General features: G+C 41.2%; 1 protein-coding gene across 1 annotated transcript in view; it reads right to left on the bottom strand.

Annotated features, from left to right (window-relative positions):
- hcn4 (hyperpolarization activated cyclic nucleotide-gated potassium channel 4) overlaps positions 1–22,404 on the bottom strand; it is a 95,430-nt gene that overhangs the window by 60,778 nt on the left and 12,248 nt on the right. Inside the window, exon 2 of the mRNA XM_033639355.2 lies at positions 8,519–8,942. Within this exon, the coding sequence (XP_033495246.2) occupies positions 8,519–8,942 (424 nt within the window). The remainder of the gene's footprint in view (positions 1–8,518; positions 8,943–22,404) is intronic.

Here is a 22,404-nt window from a genome sequence, read left to right as displayed (position 1 = left end):
AAAACATTCCAAAATGAATCTGTGCAGGATTATTTATAGCTTGCAGATTCTTGTGAAATATGAGTAAAATAAATAAATAAGCTTTGCCTTGTGGAGGACATTGAGCCATCACAGGTCTACAGCGAATGAACCCTGTCTCCTCAAAAGGATGTTTGTATCTTATTAAACTGTTTTCATAACTATATAACTTCATAATTAATGTTGGATTATGCTGTAGTCACTATGAGTGGACGGTATGTATTGCATAACTTTTTATTGTGATGGAAAACAAATTTAATACATTGTCAGTGAACATGTTGCTGATATGCTCTGTATAGGGATGTCAGCTTTGGTTAATTTTGCTTGCGAAAAGCTGACATCCATTAACATTTACGTAACCCGTTCATTTTTGAGAAGAAAAGAAAGACATGATATACAGGAGGCCTTTCCTTTTAATCCGACACCCCTTTGACTCAGTGAGCCTTAGAGCTGCATTTCAAAGCGCCATCCAGTTGGAGGTGGGGAAATTTTTATTGTTTTGTGATGTAAATGTTTTGCCTTTTATTTCATTTTCTCTTGGCTTTGCTGACAGACAGCTGGCCAGCCATGTTAATGTGTGCCCACTGCCCAACATCCAGTCACCAAAGGTTGTGGGTCTGCAATGCACACCACCCAGTTCAGGAGGGAGCTAACATTAGTTAGCTAGCACCTCAGCTCATTCGGCAATTACAGCTGGTAACACCGTGTCGCTGGTAGAACACGTTGCTGTGGAAACATTGTGCGCTTGCTATACTGACACTGTTAATGGTGGTAAAATAGTTATGTTTTATGACATAAAATCTGTCAGTGAATACCCCACTTGTGTAATTTTGAAACTTTCATGTGTCTTAAAAAAGGCGATTGCTAACAAGCAGCTTAATGAGTCTACAGGACATCATTTCATCAAACATGGCTTTACAGCCTCATTGTAGCAAAAATGTTAATTCATGTGACCATGGTGCAGTTTGTTTATAGCCTAATTTTAGCTTCCTACTTCTGGTGATTGCATTTAGGCTACAAAAATTGTGTTGTTTATTTATGAAGATTATCTTGCTAGACTAAACGTGTAAGCATCACAAATGTTTGTTTGCCACAGAGATTATTTTCTACAATAATCAAAAATTCATGGAAAAATCCCATAGGCTGTTGACGAAATGTTGTGTGGATGGATGAAAGCAGATTCAAAACAATACAACACTATATATACAGTCACATTGAATGCTTGCAACTTGTTTTGACACTTGTTTTTATCTACTAGCTTAATGTCTGATATCAATTCAGTACAAAATCATATCAGTCTAATCACACTTTCTGTTCCCCCTTCTGAAACAGTTAAACAATAACAATGACAACAATATTAGGCAAATAAACACAAGTTTTATTTCGATTTTAACTTCTGATTCATTGCTTCATATATAAGTCTATTTTAATTTCTGTTTCTCCAGTTGAAAAGTGAGGTAAGTAGCACTGCAGTGAAACTGGACCAGCAGTTCAACACCACAGACGGTAGAGATTCTGTGATGCTAGATCTTATGAGAGTGTGTTACTGAGACAGAGGTCTTGAACAAAGTTAATTTTCGCTTCTTTTTCTGAAAAATGTCATTTTAGTGTCAGAATGTTCAGAAGATATGTGGCTTGTGAAAAATGTTTACGTCTGTGACTATATAGCGAAATAATCGGTCATAATCTGTACACACATTCACTTTTCCCATCGAAATGAATAGACTCATGGCCGCTGCTAGTCTCCTAAGGAGGCAGGGCTATGGCGAAACCCACTTGACACAAATACAGGAAATGAATCTAAAGTGCAGTGTCGTCACAGGGATGGTGCCTCCATTCTGTGAGAAACAGAAAATTAATTACCTTCTACAGTCATTTCGGTTTTCAGTGTATAACTGTATATTTATCTTTTGGAAAATAATAGAATAAAAACATTTGAGGACAGTATTTGCCTGGTATCAGAATTGTCCACTTGTTACACTCTGTTTACATCTTCAGTCTGACACTGCATCCTGCTCTTCCCTGAACAGTCACTAGAGACCAACATATCTGAGTCTAACGTCATTTTAAGTCCACACTGATACCAGGCCATGACAACATACACAAAGACAAGACTAACTACAATGTTGGACAACAATGAGAAAATTTGTGGATTTAGAACAGTTTCAATAGCAGCATCTATGTTGTCCATAGCCTTTGACATTGGTGTTATTACTTCTCATTGGCTCCAGCTCATTGCTTGACAAAAGCTTGACAAAAGTGTTAATCTCGCCCATGGTGTTTGACAAATCGTTAATCCCCCGTGGTGCTCATTGGATCATTTTTTATTTTAACAGAGAAACCGCTGTTTAATGTCATGTTGCCAGATGAATCAGTCAGCTCAGTGGAGTAGGCGGATCCCAAGGTGAAGACCCAGGCAAGGGCAGTATAGTGTGACAATAGAATTACTGTGTAGTTCCATTTTCTCTCCAAGACTCAATATGCTAATACTCATACTAATGTTAAGAAGGGTTGGGCCCGTGTGAAAATTTTCAAACATTTAATATTGAGCCAAACACTGGACCAGACTGGTACACCGAATTACCACATGGTGCCTGATTTGACTCGACAGCTGCTCCTGAGTGAAACAACACTGTGTCCCGACAGAAAACTAGCGGCTGACTATTAAGTAGTATCATGTAACTTTGGAGCTTTCTGTCTAACTCTAACTGAATCGTGTGCGACCCATGTAGGCTAAGGCCTTTGCAGCTGTGCAGGTTCCCTCCCCCATCTTTCCTGTCTAACCTAAACTGTACTATCAATAACAGGTAAAATGCCCCCCCCCCCAAAAAGTACTTCTTTTACTCATGTAAACAAACCACGAAAAATATTAGTGCGCTCAAGATCAGACTTAAGATGTAACCACCCAAAAGATGAGTGTGTAGCATACTTGTTATCTTTCTACTTTGGAAGATTACTTTTTAAACACAAAACATGTTTGAGAATGTGATATTTACTAGAAAAGACATACAATATAGCCAACAGCAATTAGTCTAGCCTGTTATTAGCAATGGTCAAGGACAAAGCAAGTGACAGTAATAAATCCAAACACGGCATTCGGCAAAGTTCAGCTCAAAATGACGCCTGCTGCCAGTAAAAATACCTCTTTTGTCACAATCAAATCCAAAATGTTGTGATATTGGTGCAGTGTCAGTTTTCTCGTGACACTAACTCTGTTATGTGTCCTCTCGTCACCCCAAAAAACACAAACTTTCAAGCAAACAAACACAGCATATGCCACTCTACCCCCTCCCACACACCAGTGGCTCCATTAGTCCGTTCAACATAATATTATATTAACGACATTGTCATATTGCTTATTACTAAGGCTAATATGAGTTGGATTAGCGTTGTGACACCATTGGTTCAGCTGGTTTGCATAAAATCAAAGCATTGTCTGAAGTGTAGCTGTCAATAGGAAAAGTCAAAAAGTCAGTCAGGTGGTGAGATCTTGGCGACAAGTTATTCTGCAGTGACAGATGACATTTCTGTGAGGTTGCATCTGGAGTACTCTGGCGCTGAGGCAAAGCTGGCCTTTCACTCTGTCTGCCTAACTAGCATTCATCAGCAAACCTCACACATGCACACACACACACACACACACACCGGCATAAAACATGTAAATGGCAGCTGGCTCCGTGCGTGTAATGTGCCCTCTCTTTGTCCCATTGTTTCGGTGGTTTTTAGCTGCTGAAGTCATCACTGTCCTGCAAAGTCTTTTGTAGTGTTTTTGTGATGACATGAATTTGAATTGTTGCTCTATTTTTTCTCCGTATCTTCCTGTCTTGCTTTCCTTCTAAAATACAGGACTAGTCTGGGGCGGTGGTACATCACAACTTAACAATAGAGTCTATAAGGAAGTTCAGCAGGCAAGGCCACACTGCTTTTTCTGTCTTACTTTTTCCCCCTTCCTTTTAGTTCCTTATATCATTTCCTCCTCTCTCCTCTCCTTTCTTTGTTGCCTCATTGCACAGCCTCAACATGTGACAGCTCGCTGTCAGTTTGTCCACCCTTTTCAAATGAAGGCTGGCCTCAACTGCATGTATCCCTGCTTTCATTTTGGGCTCAGAAGTACAGCAGCAGGCGTGCATGGAGGCACAAGGTGGCAAAGGGATTCTCCCCCAGTGATTTATTTGAACTTTTCCTCTCTTTGAAATGGCATCACAGAGGGCTTGCATGATTAATGTTGCCACACTTATATACACTGTTCTACAAAGAGTGCCAGCTGAATATTTGAAAACCAGAAACTTTTCAGAATGCCTGTGGGCAGGTCTGGGGATATTGTGGTTTGATTGGCAATCAGCTTGCTATTCAACCTTTCCAATTGTCCATGTAATGCCATGCACTCAGGTGAACACACCTACTGACTCACTGAGTGGTGCTGTATTTTGACAACAGTGTGCAAACATGCTAATTAATGGATAACAATACAGTGTCGCTAGTATGTGAATGTGAAATTAAGACAAATGTCCACACAACCAGCCAAGGATCTGAAAATGTTCTTCATCTAATTCATTGTTTCAGAATCATTTTAAGGTTTGCCTGTATAGTATATGTCTGTAAGAACCAAAATGATGTACTTGTGTGTGTTTCAGAAACCCAATTAAAGGCCTCAAATAAAAAGATTCAAATTAAATTGGCCGCGTTTCCCAGTTAAGAGCGATCTTAGGACTTAAGAGCTCAGTTAAGAACGTCTTTGGTAAGAAGGGTCGCTAAGATTGGAGTGTTTCCCAGATGCCTTCTTAATGCCCTTCTTAAGATCGCTCTTTAAGACGCTCTTAACAGGAGCTGACCACTGCAGCGGTGCTGAAACTAAATCAATCGATGTCAGGCATATCAATCACCCACCACTTCATCAGCGCATAAGTCACACACAGCGCTGCTACCTAACGCACTAATCCATTTATGCAGATATAAAATGACCTGTGGGTATAGGTGCACACATTAAGACAGAATGGCAGAAGCAGGGCGCAAGCGGGCCAACCGGTCACCTACATTCACCCCAGAGGAGATGACCATCCTGGTGGATGAAGTATGGCAGCAGCGGGACACACTCTTCGGTGGAACAAAAGGGGAAAAAAAATAGTGGCCAAGAACCGCATTTGGCCATCGCTGAAAACAATGGCTGCCTCCAGCCCCTGCGGCCTGTGAGACTGGGTGGTGGTGAGAAAGAAGTGGCAGGAGTTTCAGAGCCAAACGAAAAAGAGGACTGCAAGTGCCAGGCGAGAGAACCAGGGCACAGGTGGTGGCGGACCTGGCGACACTACCCTCACCCCTGACGAGGAGAGGGTCATGTCAATAATTGGCAAGACCGCCTCTGAGGGCATCGAGGGGGGGATAGATGGCCCCGGGTATGAGGGTCTCTCATCCCACAGTGACTCGGGTGAGGATGAGCCATCTGGGAGCGGGGCCAGAGCAGCTCAACCAACCAACCTGCCCCTCAGCATCAGCCTGCCTGACGAAGACGTCCCCTGCACATTCTCAAGCTCAAGGCCCAGCGTCCGCATGCGGGGTGGCCTCACCCGGTGGCCCTCTATTACCACCTGCACCTGCACAACCTCCCTTCATTGCAGGTGATGCAGAACCCTTGTGATGGGAGGGGTCCCAGGTGCTGCTTTAGGCTATCTTACGTTGGAATAAACTTGGTTTCCTTTTCAGCCATGTGTTGTGTGAAACATTGCACATTATAAAGTAAGGGTGTCAAATCTACACACAGATGGTCCCAGGGAATTGATATAATTTCATGATTTATTCCTAAAGACTACTCATGACATATGTAAAGCGAACACTTTTGCACTTGACTGAACAGACTGCAGATGTTTTACATTGGCACCTACGTCCTATCGGACTCAAACTTTGCTTTTGGGCACTTAATCATGATGTTTTCTTCTAACTAGATCTTGCTTTTGTTGTATTAACACTTAGATGTACGTCGCTTTGGATAAAAGCGTCTGCTAAATGAAATTGTAACATTGTAAAGTGTGCGTAATGTGCGCCTCAAGCATGACACATGTGCCTCTTCCAGCCTGATGTGCACAGCACATACAGGAACACACTTGTTATTCCTCATTCTTATTTTTCTTATTATTATTTTTCTTCCGCCTGATTTCGGTGTGTAACTTGTGCCACAGCTTTGAGCGCACACAGGGTCTTCATAAAACATATAGATTCAAGATTCAATATGCACAGTCAGGACACGTGTTTCCCTGCAGAATGAATTAATGCTAAACAATATAAACCTGAAGTATAAAACAGAACAAAATATATACACTGTTTTAACGTCTCCTTGCTTAGTGTCATATTAATGTGCCTGCCGCGGCTGGAGCTGTGAGCGTTTGGTCGCTAAGAAGGCTGTTAAGAGTGGGTCAGCTCGATCTTACAACTCCTTAGTGAAAGATCTTCTTAAGCTAAGAGCGATCTGGGAAATGCGTTTTTCTTTCACGGGAGGCTTAAGAGTGTTCTTTAGAAGCTCTTAGCGCTAAGAGCGATCTGGGAAACGCGGCCAATGACTGTTCTGTTGATGTCTGTTTTCCAATGTATTGTCCTGGAGCAAGTATACTCTATGCAAACTGAATGGTAAAAGGACGTCATTTATATAGTACTTTTCTAGCGACCACCCAACGCATTCATACACAGGTAACTGTGGCTACCATACAGTGTGCCACCTGCTCATCAAATAAACAATCATGTGCACTCACACCCTGATGGCATAGCCAACGGGTCAAATTTGGGGTTCAGTATCCTGCCCAAGGACACTTTGACATGTAGAGTGCAAGGGCCACGGGTCAAACTGCCGACTTTGCGAATGGTAGACAACTAACTCAATACTTCTAACGGTACTGACCGAAGTAGGTTGGTACTACTGATTACCGATAAAGATTAATTCCATTTGTGCGCCAGTACATGAGAGCACATCTGGGTGAGAACTCCACATTTAGACAAGAAGTGAAATGCTGGGAAACGCCCCAAACTGGAAGTCAGCAACAGAGCTCTGCAGAGCTGCTGGTGATGGTATCAGTACAAATGTGAATGGTACACAACCCTAATGCTCTATCTCCTGAGTAACAGTTTTGTTTTTTATGTGAACTGAAACTGAACCTTTCAAATGTTTACTAGTAACAATGTGTATTTTTCCAATACTATAAATGCCAAAATTGAGGTAGATTTAGAAAATATAAGCAAAAAAACAAAAACAAAACAGCATCCAAATCTATAATAGCGAGAATATGAAACAGCATCAAAATAACTTTTCATTTCTTGCCTTGATGTAAATTGAAAAAATTAATTTAGTGATGGGGTGAAATGTATCCAGGCACAAAAATCATTACTGGGTAATAAATGAGATATATGGTCTGCTTACGTTAAGTGCACAACCCATCTATTAAATGGCCTCTGGGTGTGGAGGTATACAAACTGACTAGTAACTGAAAACGTTGCTTTGATCCCTGACATCAACAACACTGTGAACTGCAGCAGAGCAGTATAACATCTGTATTATGACCATACACGCTTGTTATGTCAAAGCACTCTTCATCGAGACACTAAACCCTGAACTAAAGCCTCCACCCTGCACTGCCATTGTCTCTGAGAAATACAAGCTTGTAGGGGGGCTTTGGTTATTGTTAGGGAGGATCTGTGGAATGACAAACAGCAGTTTATTATGAAGCACTGAGCCTCCAAGAAGTAGTCCTACTCGTGGCTTGCATTTATTAAATTACCCAGTGTTTTCTTTTATTTTGTGACTGACCAGCAGAGCAGCCCTGACTGTCCCATATTATTCTCTATGGAGTGTATTCTTGTTGACTCCATGCTGAGACTCTGATGCTTCACTTTGCACCTTTTACCTCTGAGACTAAACAACAAGATCCATCCAGTGAGAGCAATGGGAACTTTTCTAATTATTGCCGCAATTATAATCATGCGTGTGTCGCAGCAATGCCTCTCTGAGCTCTGTGGTCCCATTGCTAGCTGGATGGGCACACAGAGAGAAAATGCTAATCAACATCCCGGCCTCATCAACTTATTGGTGACTGGGGTTCAGCAAAAGAGCCTCTTCATTCCTTTCAAGGGTGGATGTAATCAGAAGCAGCATCTATCCATATTTCCTTCCCAGGGGGAAAGGGAAAGTACAGAGTTCTGCAAACACACTTGCAGTAATTCCCCAGCATGGAAATACCATTTGGATTATAAATGGATTTAAGGAGTGAAGCCCTATGTGTTTGACTAGCCTCATCAAATAGAATGCTTGTATGATTGTCAATCATTGTAATTTCCCTGGTATTTTCTCTGAATCTCAGTCTTTTTCTCTCTGTGTGAATCCACTTGTCCACATGATTCCACTTTTCCAAGGCCAGCTCAAAATAGCACCTACATAATGGGTAGCATCATACACATCATACAGAAAAGTGGGCAAGATTCAGCACAACACATACATTAAACACACTGAGGTGCACTTTCCTACCTCCTCCCATTGGTGGATGTAGCGAATGAGTCTAGAGAGGCGCAGGAGTCGCAGCAAGCTGAGGATCTTAGTGAAGCGGACAATCCGCAAGGCGCGCGCCGTCTTGTAGAAATCGGAGTCGATGCGCGTCTCCACGATGAGGAAGATGTAGTCCACAGGGATGGAGGAGATGAAGTCTACCACAAACCAACTCCGCAAGTACTTGATCTTGATCTGTTGCGGATCCAGGATGATCTCCGTGTTGTCCTCCTTGACGATACCCGTCCTGAAGTTGAGGACCAGGTCCATGAGGAAGAAGGTGTCGGAGACCACGTTGAACACAATCCAGGGGGGCGTGTGCTCGTCCTTGAAGAATGTGATGCCTACGGGGATGATGATGAGGTTGCCCACCATCAGCAGCAGCATGGTCAAGTCCCAGTAAAACCTTAATGGAGAGAGAAATGGAGAAAGGCAGAGATGGGACGGTGAAAGAGAGAATGCTGTAGTCAGAATATAATAAAATTCTCTAGCTGACTGTTGTTAACATCAGACAGAGGGCAACACTACAAGTCAGGCCAGACATAATATAAGTTGATCAGAAGTTGCTATATTAATTTTTTTATTTTAAAACTAATTACAGAACAGCCTCAGAATTAAGCTTCAGATCATTTTTGGTCACAAGAGAAAGACAATGAACACAGTTACCAAAATAAGGATTTTCCTTTATCACTAGTACAGATATTGACCCATTTTACTCGGATGACACTCATGCTGAAAAAAGTACAATATGCGTACCAGGTACTTGTTTCATCTGAGTATTTGCCTCAGCCTTAATATGTACATCACATTGCATTATACAGTGCATGCTGTAGAGCAGGAGTCTTCAATGTTTTTCAGGCCATTGGCCCCTTAACTGAAAGAGAAACGGAGCAGGGACCCCCTACTACATAGATTGTATAAAACTGAGTTGCATATTAAACTGGGCCTAAAGTGCCATAAATAACCATATCAATTTATGGTGCATACAATACTAAGCTATTAAAATAATACTTGTGGCAGATTCATATGTTTATACATCATGCTTGTTATGGACAGGTGCTGTGCTGTGATTTGGTGTTAGCTAGCTAACATGATTGCTAGCTAACAGTTAGCAGGCTAGCATCAGTGTTGTATACTGTAAATTAAATGTTTTTGTTTGTTTTTTGTTGTTTCTTTTTTTTTAAAAAGTGGCCAATTTGACTTTGCTGATAATTCGTTGAATTCATGTTAATGTGTATTTTCAGATATATCTTAATTTGGGGAGAAAAAAACAATAAAAGTAAAATTTAAATTACCAAACAGTAATTTTTTTGGTCAGTATGGGCCCTCTGTTTAAAACCCAGCTGTCTAGCAAAGCACATTACAAAGGAGACCTTCTGTTTTGCCAAGACTTCAAAAAATAAGATGCAACAGGCACCAGGCCCCTTTCCAAAGCACACACTATCTATGTCTATTACAGTCATCCAACAAAATAAAAATGGTACAAACATAATCCATTTTCTATAAATCAAACTCTTAGACTCATTAATTTGTCCAAGTTAACATCAATGTCCTATCGTGACATTTATGTGTAACCTCTATAGTGTCAGGGTGTTCTCATGCACTGTTCATACATTTCCTATGAAAAGCAGTGCAACAAAAATCATACATATCCCACGCAATCATGGTACCACGTAATAGTTTGTGTATAACCCATGCATTTGGTATGGCTTTGATCATGTGACCATTGCACTGACAGGAGTGAAGAAGGAAGCGGTCCCCGTAAGGAGGCAGGTTGGAGTCGATAATGGGTCACAAAACACACAACTTTCCCACAGGAGACCGGTCTTCACCTTCATTTTACGGTACGTCGTCACCATGTTTCTCTTCCTAAACCTAACCTATGCAACATGTGCCTAAACCTAAAAGTTTAGCTAACCTACATCTTTACATCAATCTACTTTACATCAACTTTACTTTAAGTACATAACTTTATGTTGAATATGTAATGTCATTCATGGGGCGCTAACTTGTAGGATATCATACCAGCCATGGTATGAGAATACATTAAAAGTCTATATGATTAAATTTATCATGGTTGAATTATTATTAATTATTATGGTTTGCTAGTTATTATCATGTGTACACATATTGTAAAGGCACACAAGCACTTTAATTACACTTAAATTCATTTTATTTACATTCACAATGTTTGCTTTACTGTTTGTCTTTAAATTAATATACACTACGTTGACGTTGTTTGTCTGTATGAGCAGCTGGTGATGGGACCCACTGTGTGACTCATCACATGACTGTTTTAACATCAGGGTCTTTTGGGTGTTGTGCATGTGTAGTGGAAGCAAGCATACACTACTAATATTAATAACCTATACATATGTAACCTCCCAACCATGCCAGACGGCAGCTTGACATGAAGCTATTTGTGTTGTGTACTGTAAATCACAACTCTAAGGTCAATGAGGGTGAACTGTTAATTACAAACTGTACTGTGACCTCGTCCGTCTTGCAGGCCTGAGAGTTTGGATATAAATAGCCCTCTCCCCTGGCTTTGTAATTGAATCCAGATTGGCTCTTTTGTGTTAAGGGTGATATATCTTGGATGCTCCACAGATCCACCATGAGGGGCGTTCTGTGAGGTGTGCTGGCCCACTGAGCTTGGATGAGTTACCCACCCACCTTTAACTTGGCCACACAGATCTGCTGCGCAAAACCAATTTCAAGAGCAGGGCCATGAGGAAGAAAGGATACGACATATCTAACCAGGGTAGGATATCCATTTTTACTGCAAGCTGGCTAGTCTACAGCAAGTAATTACTGCTCTTTCACTTCCTTGTTGCAGCTGATGTCTATTGATTTCATGGTTGATTCACAGTGTGTTGAAGGAAATAACTCCCGGCTCTACAATGAACTGCTGCTCTACAGGATGACACAGTCTATTCTAAAAAGTCCTCTGGCCCATGTCATGTCAAGTTGAGTAAAATTCTAGTCATCAGTACAGGTACATACTGTCTGCTTCAAAGAACAAAGCCACACAGATAAAGACAACCTGGCACATACCAGGTGTCTTCCATTTCTTTCCTCATGAGATTTTCTTGAGAGTCTTGTAGTTTTTCTTCACTTCCCTGTGTTTGCTTTGTTGGATGATGTACCGTTTATCATTTTATTGATGATTAGTTAGATCTAAAATGGCCTTTTCTCTTCTAAGTCCTGTGATGAAGTGCAAGGTACTGTTATACCTTGATATCCCCACTGATGCTACTACAATCACTGATGTTCCACGTTGCAATAAAAGAAACTTAAATGGAGCAGACCTGGGCACAGCTTTTTTTGTTGTTGTTGTATTTTCTTTCTGAGAGCGTGACTAAAAACCATTACTGATGCATTATGGAAGCAAAACAGAAGACGATGATGGTCAACTCTGTGGACAGCCTTTACATCACTTGAATAAATAATTACTGTAAAATACTGCAGAATTACACACGCTGCTATGTGGCAGATCCGTGTGTTGTAATGTGCTCAGGTTACATTTTACAAGAGCGCGTCGCACTTAACACATCCATACATAAATATACAGTATACACAGACACACATCTCAGTTTCATGTCTACTGCACACACAGACCCATATGAGCACACACACACTGAGGAAACAGTGACAGTAATTGGAATTCTTCAAAGTAAAAGGGTATCTACTGTTCCAGCTTGTTGTCAAGCGGAGTTATATTTAGACAGACCTTGCCACCACTGTATGTGCTCATGTTAAGACTGAAAGCCCAAGAGGACAAGAAAAACTTCAAAGGAGGAAACGCAAACATAGGTAATGACAATTGTTGTTCATATTGCCATGTTCCTTAATATTATAAATACTAGATAGCCTGTCAATTTGTTGCATCCCTCAGGCTCCGCTGCTTACTAATAGGATGTAAGTGTGCTCCCAGCGTTTGACAGGGTCTATCAGAGATGAATTAAGATAATCTGTTTCTCTCAGTAACAGCTGCAAATCCTTGCCTTTGTTTTGCTATTTGTATCATCTGCGATGACTCAACCGCACATAGTACGTCTTTTCACATTTAAAGGACAGTGTCAGTGTTCTTGCATTTCTGCAGCTTTTTTTTCTATGAATCACAGAATACTATCACAAATAGCAACAATTTTCAGAGGCATAGCATATAATTAAAGATAGGCAGATGTGTTTTTCTTTTCCTCCAGGCTGACACAGGTTTTTATTTAGTTCACTATAGTAAAAATCAGAGAAGCCTTCTTGAGTGAGGTAACTTATTTGTTGTCACTTTAGCCCCTTTTACACTGCCAGATTTTCCACGAATGTTGGGCTGTTTTGCTGGCAAGCTGCGAGCGTTTAGACACAAAGAGCCAGATTGGCGAGTTGATCCGAGGTGCCCAATTTTCCACCTCGTAGGGTAGTCATATTGGCGGAACCCTTTTAGTTTTAAAAGACTGAGGCGGCCTTCCGCAACGGGAAACGCAAACCTGAAAGACACTGTAAAGATGAGCAACTGAGGAGACAAGGAATTGTGCGCCCTCCTTGCCCTCGCAAACGAGGAGGCCATTAACCGTAAGATGACAAGGACAATGAAGAACGGGCCAACTTATGAGAGAATTGCCGAAGGACTGACTAGTCGCAGCTTCCCTCCCACGTCACTGTTTACATCACACACTGAGCTACACGTCTCGTTACTTGCTCACGCCCCCCATTGCCCAGAAAAAGGCGCACTCTGTATAAACAAAAGTAAGTAGGTGGCATTTTGCCGCACTCCCCAGTTTTGTTTTTATACTGCCAATGCTAAAGAAGGCTGATTGGGCTTTCCTGCAAATTTGCACAATTCCTGTTTAAAAAGGGCTATAGTGTGGCAACTGTAACCTAACAAAAGTACCATGTAAAACCAATGCCAGTGCAAGTAACTGCATACGTATGATGCTTCTTACACATTATATGGAATCCCTTGATTAATGGTAATGTGAAATATATGTGTTTTACTGCAAATGGTTAAATTATATATAAAAAACAAAAAGATTTTTTAATTTAAAGTTCCAGAGGTCGCTGTTTGTAATCAGTTTCACCAACTTTCACAAACCAACTGAAGATTTGCTATAGATAGAAGAGGGATCCCTCCTCAGTTGCTCTTCCTGAGGTTTCTACCATTTTTTTCCTGTTAAAGGGTTTTTTGGGGGGAGTTTTTTCTTATCCACTGCGAGGGTCCTAAGGACAGAGGGATGTCGTATGCTGTAAAGCCCCGTGAGGCAAATTGTGATTCGTGATATTGGGCTTTATAAATAAAATTGATTGATTGATATATTTTTAGCTGTGTCAATTTTTGTAGCTTCCCGTTGGATACGTGCTGCTTATGGTCTCGCACCTGGTTGATACCTTTTCATAAAGTCCTGACCTCACCTGCGCACTGTGCCCAGGATGATCCAGAGCAAAGCAAAATTATTGGAAAATAAGAAAATACAGGCAGAGGGTGGAGGTTTTGCAGAAAAATACAACACCACACACTGGGGTTATAAGTGATGATTTAGAGCGATGACCTCTGTATGAGTCCATACATTGTTCATTAGAAAAACCCTGCATAGTATAGACTACCTTTAATATACTATTTAAAGTGATATTTCATGGTATCTTTACCACGTTGACCATCCTATCTTAGCATGTTAGCACTGTAACATTTACTAATTAGCACAAAGCACGGTTCCAGCTGAGGTTGATGAGCATGTACTTCATCTTGCAGGTATTCGGTCATAAACCACAGTATTAGACAAATGGATTTTGACTTGATTAAGCAGAAAAAGTGGCATTGCCATCCCGAGAGCCATGCAGTAGCTGGGCTAATAAAAATAAATGTGCTCTGAACTGAACAGCTGGGTATTTGTCAGCACCAGGAAAAAACAGCACAAGCCACAGAGGTGTGGGTTTGACAAAAATCCAACCTTACAGAAAAATTTCAGCCAGCCCTTTGACAGTGCTGTATGAATGACAGTGAGGAAACGGAGTGAGAGAAATAGAAAAGTAGTGCCAGAGGAGAGCTCCTCAACATCTTTGTAGAAAGAACAACAAAACAGAATGCAGTTTAAGACCTCTGGACGTCATTCTGGCAGAACACAGCGACTGCTGCCACCTGTTTGAGTAAGCCTGACTTGTTATAGGAGTGTGGGGATTGTTAAGATTAACAGCAGCTGCTGTACTGTACCCTCACTGTGGAAATGCGTCTCTCTAAATATGAAGGGAAAATCATATTCCAACAGAAAAAGAGAGAAAACAAATCAGAGCATGGTATTTTTGTTTTTCTAAATAAACCAATTTCCTGGTGGAAAACATCCAGTGGCTTTCAGTCAGATAGTGTTTGAGGACACTTCTAGGGTAAATGTTTTTGTGACTGACCCACTACAATGTTTTGGGATAAGGAAATTGCTCAGTGTGCAGAATTTCAAAGAGCTGTGTAGAAATCCCTCTGAGTGTTTTTATATGTACACACAGACTGTGGTTTGACATGCACATGTTTGCGTGTGTGTGTGTGTGTGTGTGTGCATGAACGTGTGGAGTAAATGCACATGATTTCTCCTTTTCAGTCTTGCGGTTGCCTCCTAATGGAGGTCAGGCCACCTAAACATAGCAGGGATCCATTTACTGTGTTTTATTATTCACTGGGACCCTGACATAGAAGAACATAGTTCTATAAATACAGTTGGGCGAGTGCAGGATGTTAGGCGGACATTTCAAAGGCATTAAACAATCTTATATCTCTGCGAGCATCCCAAATCACTGACTCACGCTGTGTGGTGGTGTACCACCTGTCTTGAAATAAAATGAGACCAAAATGCGGCGACCTAGCAGTGGTGATGTGAAGGTGCTATTCCCAGGTGTTACAGGAGATACAAACTGTTTTATTTCCTTCGATAAGTACACATTAAAAGCTGAACTGGCAATGTGGTAAACCAGAAATATATTGTAAAAAGTCCAGTTTATGTTTACTAAAGCTATTAAAGCAATTAAATATTTTAAGAACAAGATGGAAACTGCTGATGCCCTAACTTTTTTTTTTTTGCATGAATCAATCTTTCCGACATGTGACAAATTGCTTCGAACACAATCTATAGAAAAAATGTTGCCAGAGCTTGTATGTGTGTTCATATAATTATGTGACCACCAGGGAATATTCAAGTTGTTCACACCGCAAGGAAGTAGACTAAAAAATGAGGCCTAGCATAGCGGAAACATACTGAAAACACAGAGGAAAAGAGGCAGCAGAATAGCTCACACCTAACTTGTTGTGGTGCTGAGAGTTCAGTGTACTGATGAAGGGAGCCCTGACATTTTGCTGTCTGTAGGGATGGAGCCACAGCCCACTCTGCTCTCCGGTGGGGTGACCAGGGACAGCAGGAACATGTTGTCACCCTCAGAGTGCATCTGACTACACGACAAGCCTCTCTCATTCTCCTCACCCTGCCAGCCAGGCTACCTGAAAGGGACTGAGAGCCACCACAAACAGCCTGAGATGGACACACGTACCTTTCAGAGTACCCTATATTTAAATTGAGGGGGCATGGGGAATGCAATAATGGGGTATATATAGCACTGTATATATATATATATATATATATATATATATATATATATACAGTACAGGCCAAAAGTTTGGACACACCTTCTCATTCAATGCGTTTTCTTTATTTTCATGACTATTTACATTGTAGATTCTCACTGAAGGCATCAAAACTATGAATGAACACATGTGGAGTTATGTACTTAACAAAAAAAGGTGAAATAGCTGAAAACATGTTTTATATTCTAGTTTCTTCAAAATAGCCACCCTTTGCTCTGATTACTGCTTTGCACACTCTTGGCATTCTCTCCATGAGCTTCAAGAGGTAGTCACCTGAAATGGTTTTCCAACAGTCTTGAAGGAGTTCCCAGAGGTGTTTAGCACTTGTTGGCCCCTTTGCCTTCACTCTGCGGTCCAGCTCACCCCAAACCATCTCGATTGGGTTCAGGTCCAGTGACTGTGGAGGCCAGGTCATCTGCCACAGCACTCCATCACTCTCCTTCTTGGTCAAATAGCCCTTACACAGCCTGGAGGTGTGTTTGGGGTCATTGTCCTGTTGAAAAATAAATGATCGTCCAATAAACGCAAACCGGATGGGATGGCATGTCGCTGCAGGATGCTGTGGTAGCCATGCTGGTTCAGTGTGCCTTCAGTTTTGAATAAATCCCCAACAGTGTCACCAGCAAAACACCCCCACACCATCACACCTCCTCCTCCATGCTTCACAGTGGGAACCAGGCATGTGGAATCCATCCGTTCACCTTTTCTGCGTCTCACAAAGACACGGCGGTTGGAACCAAAGATCTCAAATTTGGACTCATCAGACCAAAGCACAGATTTCCACTGGTCTAATGTCCATTCCTTGTGTTTCTTGGCCCAAACAAATCTCTTCTGCTTGTTGCCTCTCCTTAGTAGTGGTTTCCTAGCAGCTATTTGACCATGAAGGTCTGATTCGCGCAGTCTCCTCTTAACAGTTGTTCTAGAGATGGGTCTGCTGCTAGAACTCTGTGTGGCATTCATCTGGTCTCTGATCTGAGCTGCTGTTAACTTGCCATTTCTGAGGCTGGTGACTTGGATGAACTTATCCTCAGAAGCAGAGGTGACTCTTGGTCTTCCTTTCCTGGGTCGGTCCTCATGTGTGCCAGTTTCGTTGTAGCGCTTGATGGTTTTTGCGACTCCACTTGGGGACACATTTAAAGTTTTTGCAATTTTCCGGACTGACTGACCTTCATTTCTTAAAGTAATGATGGCCACTCGTTTTTCTTTAGTTAGCTGATTGGTTCTTGCCATAATATGAATTTTAACAGTTGTCCAATAGGGCTGTCGGCTGTGTATTAACCTGACTTCTGCACAACACAACTGATGGTCCCAACCCCATTGATAAAGCAAGAAATTCCACTAATTAACCCTGATAAGGCACACCTGTGAAGTGGAAACCATTTCAGGTGACTATCTCTTGAAGCTCATGGAGAGAATGCCAAGAGTGTGCAAAGCAGTAATCAGAGCAAAGGGTGGCTATTTTGAAGAAACTAGAATATAAAACATGTTTTCAGTTATTTCACCTTTTTTTGTTAAGTACATAACTCCACATGTGTTCATTCATAGTTTTGATGCCTTCAGTGAGAATCTACAATGTAAATAGTCATGAAAATAAAGAAAACGCATTGAATGAGAAGGTGTGTCCAAACTTTTGGCCTGTACTGTATATATATATATACATGCAGGAATATATATATATATATATATATATATATATTCCTGCATGCATGTGTGCAGTTGTTTTTATTGTCCTTGTAGAGATGTCTGTCGATCTGTTGGCTGCCATGCTGTGAGAGTGATGGCATAGCATGCAGATCATCTGTCATGTCAGGTACAAGTGGCAGACAGCATTTAACAGTGCCTCCCTTTATTCCGCAGCACACTGACTGAATGGGAACAGCAGAAGAACAGTGGGTGCTCCCAGACTGCACTTCCACGAGGACACCAACATTGTGTGCACTGTAAATGTGATTTGGGCTGATTTAATGATTAGAATGAACTGAAATGTTTGTTTTTGCATGTATGTGTGTGTGTGTGTGTGTGTGCGTGCGTGTGCGTGTGCGTGTGCGCCTGAGAATTCTGACACACTGACACTGTCTCAGAAAATATCAGTACCATGGCATACAGTATTACAAAAATATTCATATTATTGCCACTTATAATGAGCCTATAATGACTGTAATGATGGCATGAAAAACTAAACAATTTCTTTTGTAATTGAAACTTGAAATCATTTTTCAAAATGAAAGTATGTGTAAAAGGTCTTACAAGCAGTTGAGGAGCAAAAGAGATGTGCACATGTGCAGGTGAGATTCTCCATGGAGTTGCATTTTTAAATACTGTGGACATGCAAATATATACGGTATGATAACTGTCAATTTTCATATCATGGAATATAGTTCATGGTATACCACTACAACCCTACTACATGCAGTTCTCATGTTTTCAATATCTGAATCTAAACTCCAGGTTTTGGTTTGTACTAAGTACCGATCCAATAACCAGTGCTCTCATTTTTCTTTAACTATAGCTGACTGTCTGGAACTGGCTTGACTGAGTAAGATGACTAGTGGGTGTCTAAATTTATTCTAGGCTTGTGGAACATTTATGACTAAGGCACAATATGTGAGGTCAACTGGTCACTTTTGGCCAATACCAGGGCTGGGGTTGGCTAAAATGACTGGTGTATGTTTGGAGAGACGTCAGTTTCCCAGTTAAAAGAAACCAACATTGGTAGGAGACAGGACATAGAGCTAAGAGTTAAAGTCCCAAGATTTATACACCTAACCAACCAGTCTCTAAAATTTCTTTTTTTAATGGCAATAAAACAATGTGCTTGTTTTACTCCTAGCAGGAAAATGTAACCACTAGTTGCTGAAACTGAACAATGAGGACAGTCCTCTTTAACTTTGTCTGAAATGTAACCTGGTGTCTCTTAAAGTTGTTTTCTTTATCTGCAGGAGGTGGTCTATGGCTTAACTGCTAGTTGGCCTTCATTGTAGAAACCACTTAGATCAGGATGTATCAGATGACTGAGTTTAACCTGACGCCCGCATCATTTAACCCTGACTTGAGGGCACAGAATCTAAATCTGCATTTGAGAGAGGCATCTACGTACTGCTCAGCTCATTTCAGCATTGTAATGCATGATGTCTTTGCCCATGTATAATGTTTTATAGGCTACTCTAATGTTATGTTCCATAGTTTAATTTGAAATGTGTCCATAATATTTAAAGCCAGAGTGAGAGTAATTTATTACTTAATTTTATCACTTTACTGTTTGAGGCTAACTCCCAGAGCTGAATTTTAGCTACTAATAGCTTTTGTAGCACCAATTTAACTGGACCTGTTGTAAATTGCTGTTAAACTTAAATGATAACTGATGGAGCAACAGCCCCATTAAGTCCACTGCCAGTTTTTAATGAATAAATGAGAAGGATTGAATGAAAATTAAGCATGAAAGGCTCTTGTGGGAAAGAAAGCTACACTTAGCCACAGGGAGAGGTAATCTATGATAGAGCTTGTCACACTGAACACAAGAACAACATCTGTAACAACAAAAAAATGTCTGCGTATTAAGGAGCAGGCCATTGGTTTTAAACAAGCCAGTTGGCAAACACAGTAAGATTTAAGTGTCTAGCAGAAAAAAAATTCAGGTTAAAAGGGTTAATCCTATTTTTGTTGTCACCCGCTCCAATGAACTGTCATAACGGTGCTGTCTTTGCCGAGCACAGCCAGCAGGCACACTGCAAGCACATCCCTGACACTGGGGCTGTGCAGTCGCAGGTGGCTATATTTAGGTGAGGCACGCCGTTTTATCAAACCTAGACTAAGAAGATTTCATCAGAGGTAGAGGCAAATCTCCCCAACCTTAGGCTATGAGAAAACAGAGGGATTTACTAAATACCTACAGAGAGGAGAGGTAAAATCAACTGAAAGGAGTCAACATTACCTAACGTTGCTGAAAGAAATCCATAAATAAGATTACAAGTAGTTCTGTGGTAGGACATGAAGGTACGGGTTTTTCATTCACCTCCAAAGCTCTGTCTAGGACTGTTATTCAACATAGGCAAGAGAAAGACAATGCTAAAGACAGTGTCACATCTACTGCCGTAGAACATTTTCCAACAGATAGAGGTCTCTCTCCCTAAAAGGTAAGGACTGACTAATGTGCAAGGAGACACACAACCACCAAAATTCAAAACACAAGAGTGAAGCCTGCCATAACTCTGAAACTGATCAAAAGGGCTTTTGCATGAGAGAATAACACTTTACAACAACAAAGTTACTAGCTTTAACATGTTAATAGCAGGAAAAGCAGCCCATATTAATTATTATTATTTATAATCGACTGAAAAAGAGAATGCAGGTTTTTGATCTGTAGGTCAAACTCTGGTTATGTGGGTAAACAGCATCTCACATATACAGTACAGGCCAAAAGTTTGGACACACCTTCTCATTCAATGCGTTTTCTTTATTTTCATGACTATTTACATTGTAGATTCTCACTGAAGGCATCAAAACTATGAATGAACACATGTGGAGTTATGTACTTAACAAAAAAAGGTGAAATAACTGAAAACATGTTTTATATTCTAGTTTCTTCAAAATAGCCACCCTTTGCTCTGATTACTGCTTTGCACACTCTTGGCATTCTCTCCATGAGCTTCAAGAGGTGGTCACCTGAAATGGTTTCCACTTCACAGGTGTGCCTTATCAGGGTTGATTAGTGGAATTTCTTGCTTTATCAATGGGTTTGGGACCATCAGTTGTGTTGTGCAGAAGTCAGGTTAATACACAGCCGACAGCCCTATTGGACAACTGTTAAAATTCATATTATGGCAAGAACCAATCAGCTAACTAAAGAAAAACGAGTGGCCATCATTACTTTAAGAAATGAAGGTCAGTCAGTCCAGAAAATTGCAAAAACTTTAAATGTGTCCCCAAGTGGAGTCGCAAAAACCATCAAGCGCTACAACGAAACTGGCACACATGAAGACCGACCCAGGAAAGGAAGACCAAGAGTCACCTCTGCTTCTGAGGATAAGTTCATCCGAGTCACCAGCCTCAGAAATGGCAAGTTAACAGCAGCTCAGATCAGAGACCAGATGAATGCCACACAGAGTTCTAGCAGCAGACCCATCTCTAGAACAACTGTTAAGAGGAGACTGCGCCAATCAGGCCTTCATGGTCAAATAGCTGCTAGGAAACCACTGCTAAGGAGAGGCAACAAGCAGAAGAGATTTGTTTGGGCCAAGAAACACAAGGAATGGACATTAGACCAGTGGAAATCTGTGCTTTGGTCTGATGAGTCCAAATTTGAGATCTTTGGTTCCAACCGCCGTGTCTTTGTGAGACGCAGAAAAGGTGAACGGATGGATTCCACATGCCTGGTTCCCACTGTGAAGCATGGAGGAGGAGGTGTGATGGTGTGGGGGTGTTTTGCTGGTGACACTGTTGGGGATTTATTCAAAATTGAAGGCACACTGAACCAGCATGGCTACCACAGCATCCTGCAGCGACATGCCATCCCATCCGGTTTGCGTTTAGTTGGACGATCATTTATTTTTCAACAGGACAATGACCCCAAACACACCTCCAGGCTGTGTAAGGGCTATTTGACCAAGAAGGAGAGTGATGGAGTGCTGCGGCAGATGACCTGGCCTCCACAGTCACCGGACCTGAACCCAATCGAGATGGTTTGGGGTGAGCTGGACCGCAGAGTGAAGGCAAAGGGGCCAACAAGTGCTAAACACCTCTGGGAACTCCTTCAAGACTGTTGGAAAACCATTTCAGGTGACTACCTCTTGAAGCTCATGGAGAGAATGCCAAGAGTGTGCAAAGCAGTAATCAGAGCAAAGGGTGGCTATTTTGAAGAAACTAGAATATAAAACATGTTTTCAGTTGTTTCACCTTTTTTTGTTAAGTACATAACTCCACATGTGTCCATTCATAGTTTTGATGCCTTCAGTGAGAATCTACAATGTAAATAGTCATGAAAATAAAGAAAACGCATTGAATGAGAAGGTGTGTCCAAACTTTTGGCCTGTACTGTATATGATCAAAAATGATGTCCTCTCCTGCCTCTGTCTGCCTGTGGGTCACTTGATGAATTATATCCCTCATAATAGTTAATAATAGTTGATGAATTGTTTGTAGTATGATGACTGTACTGTTGGCTTTGTATTTAAAATGATAAATATCAAGGGCGTAGGTTTTGTTTCAGCATGAGACAGGAAGATTTTGAGCATTATCTTAATTTCCTGCATTC

This window comes from Epinephelus lanceolatus, chromosome 2 (genome assembly GCF_041903045.1).
Source record: "Epinephelus lanceolatus isolate andai-2023 chromosome 2, ASM4190304v1, whole genome shotgun sequence".
Taxonomy (NCBI): Eukaryota; Metazoa; Chordata; class Actinopteri; order Perciformes; family Serranidae; genus Epinephelus; species Epinephelus lanceolatus.
Note: the sequence above shows the minus strand (reverse complement) of the source record. Positions and strands in the feature narration are given on the sequence as shown.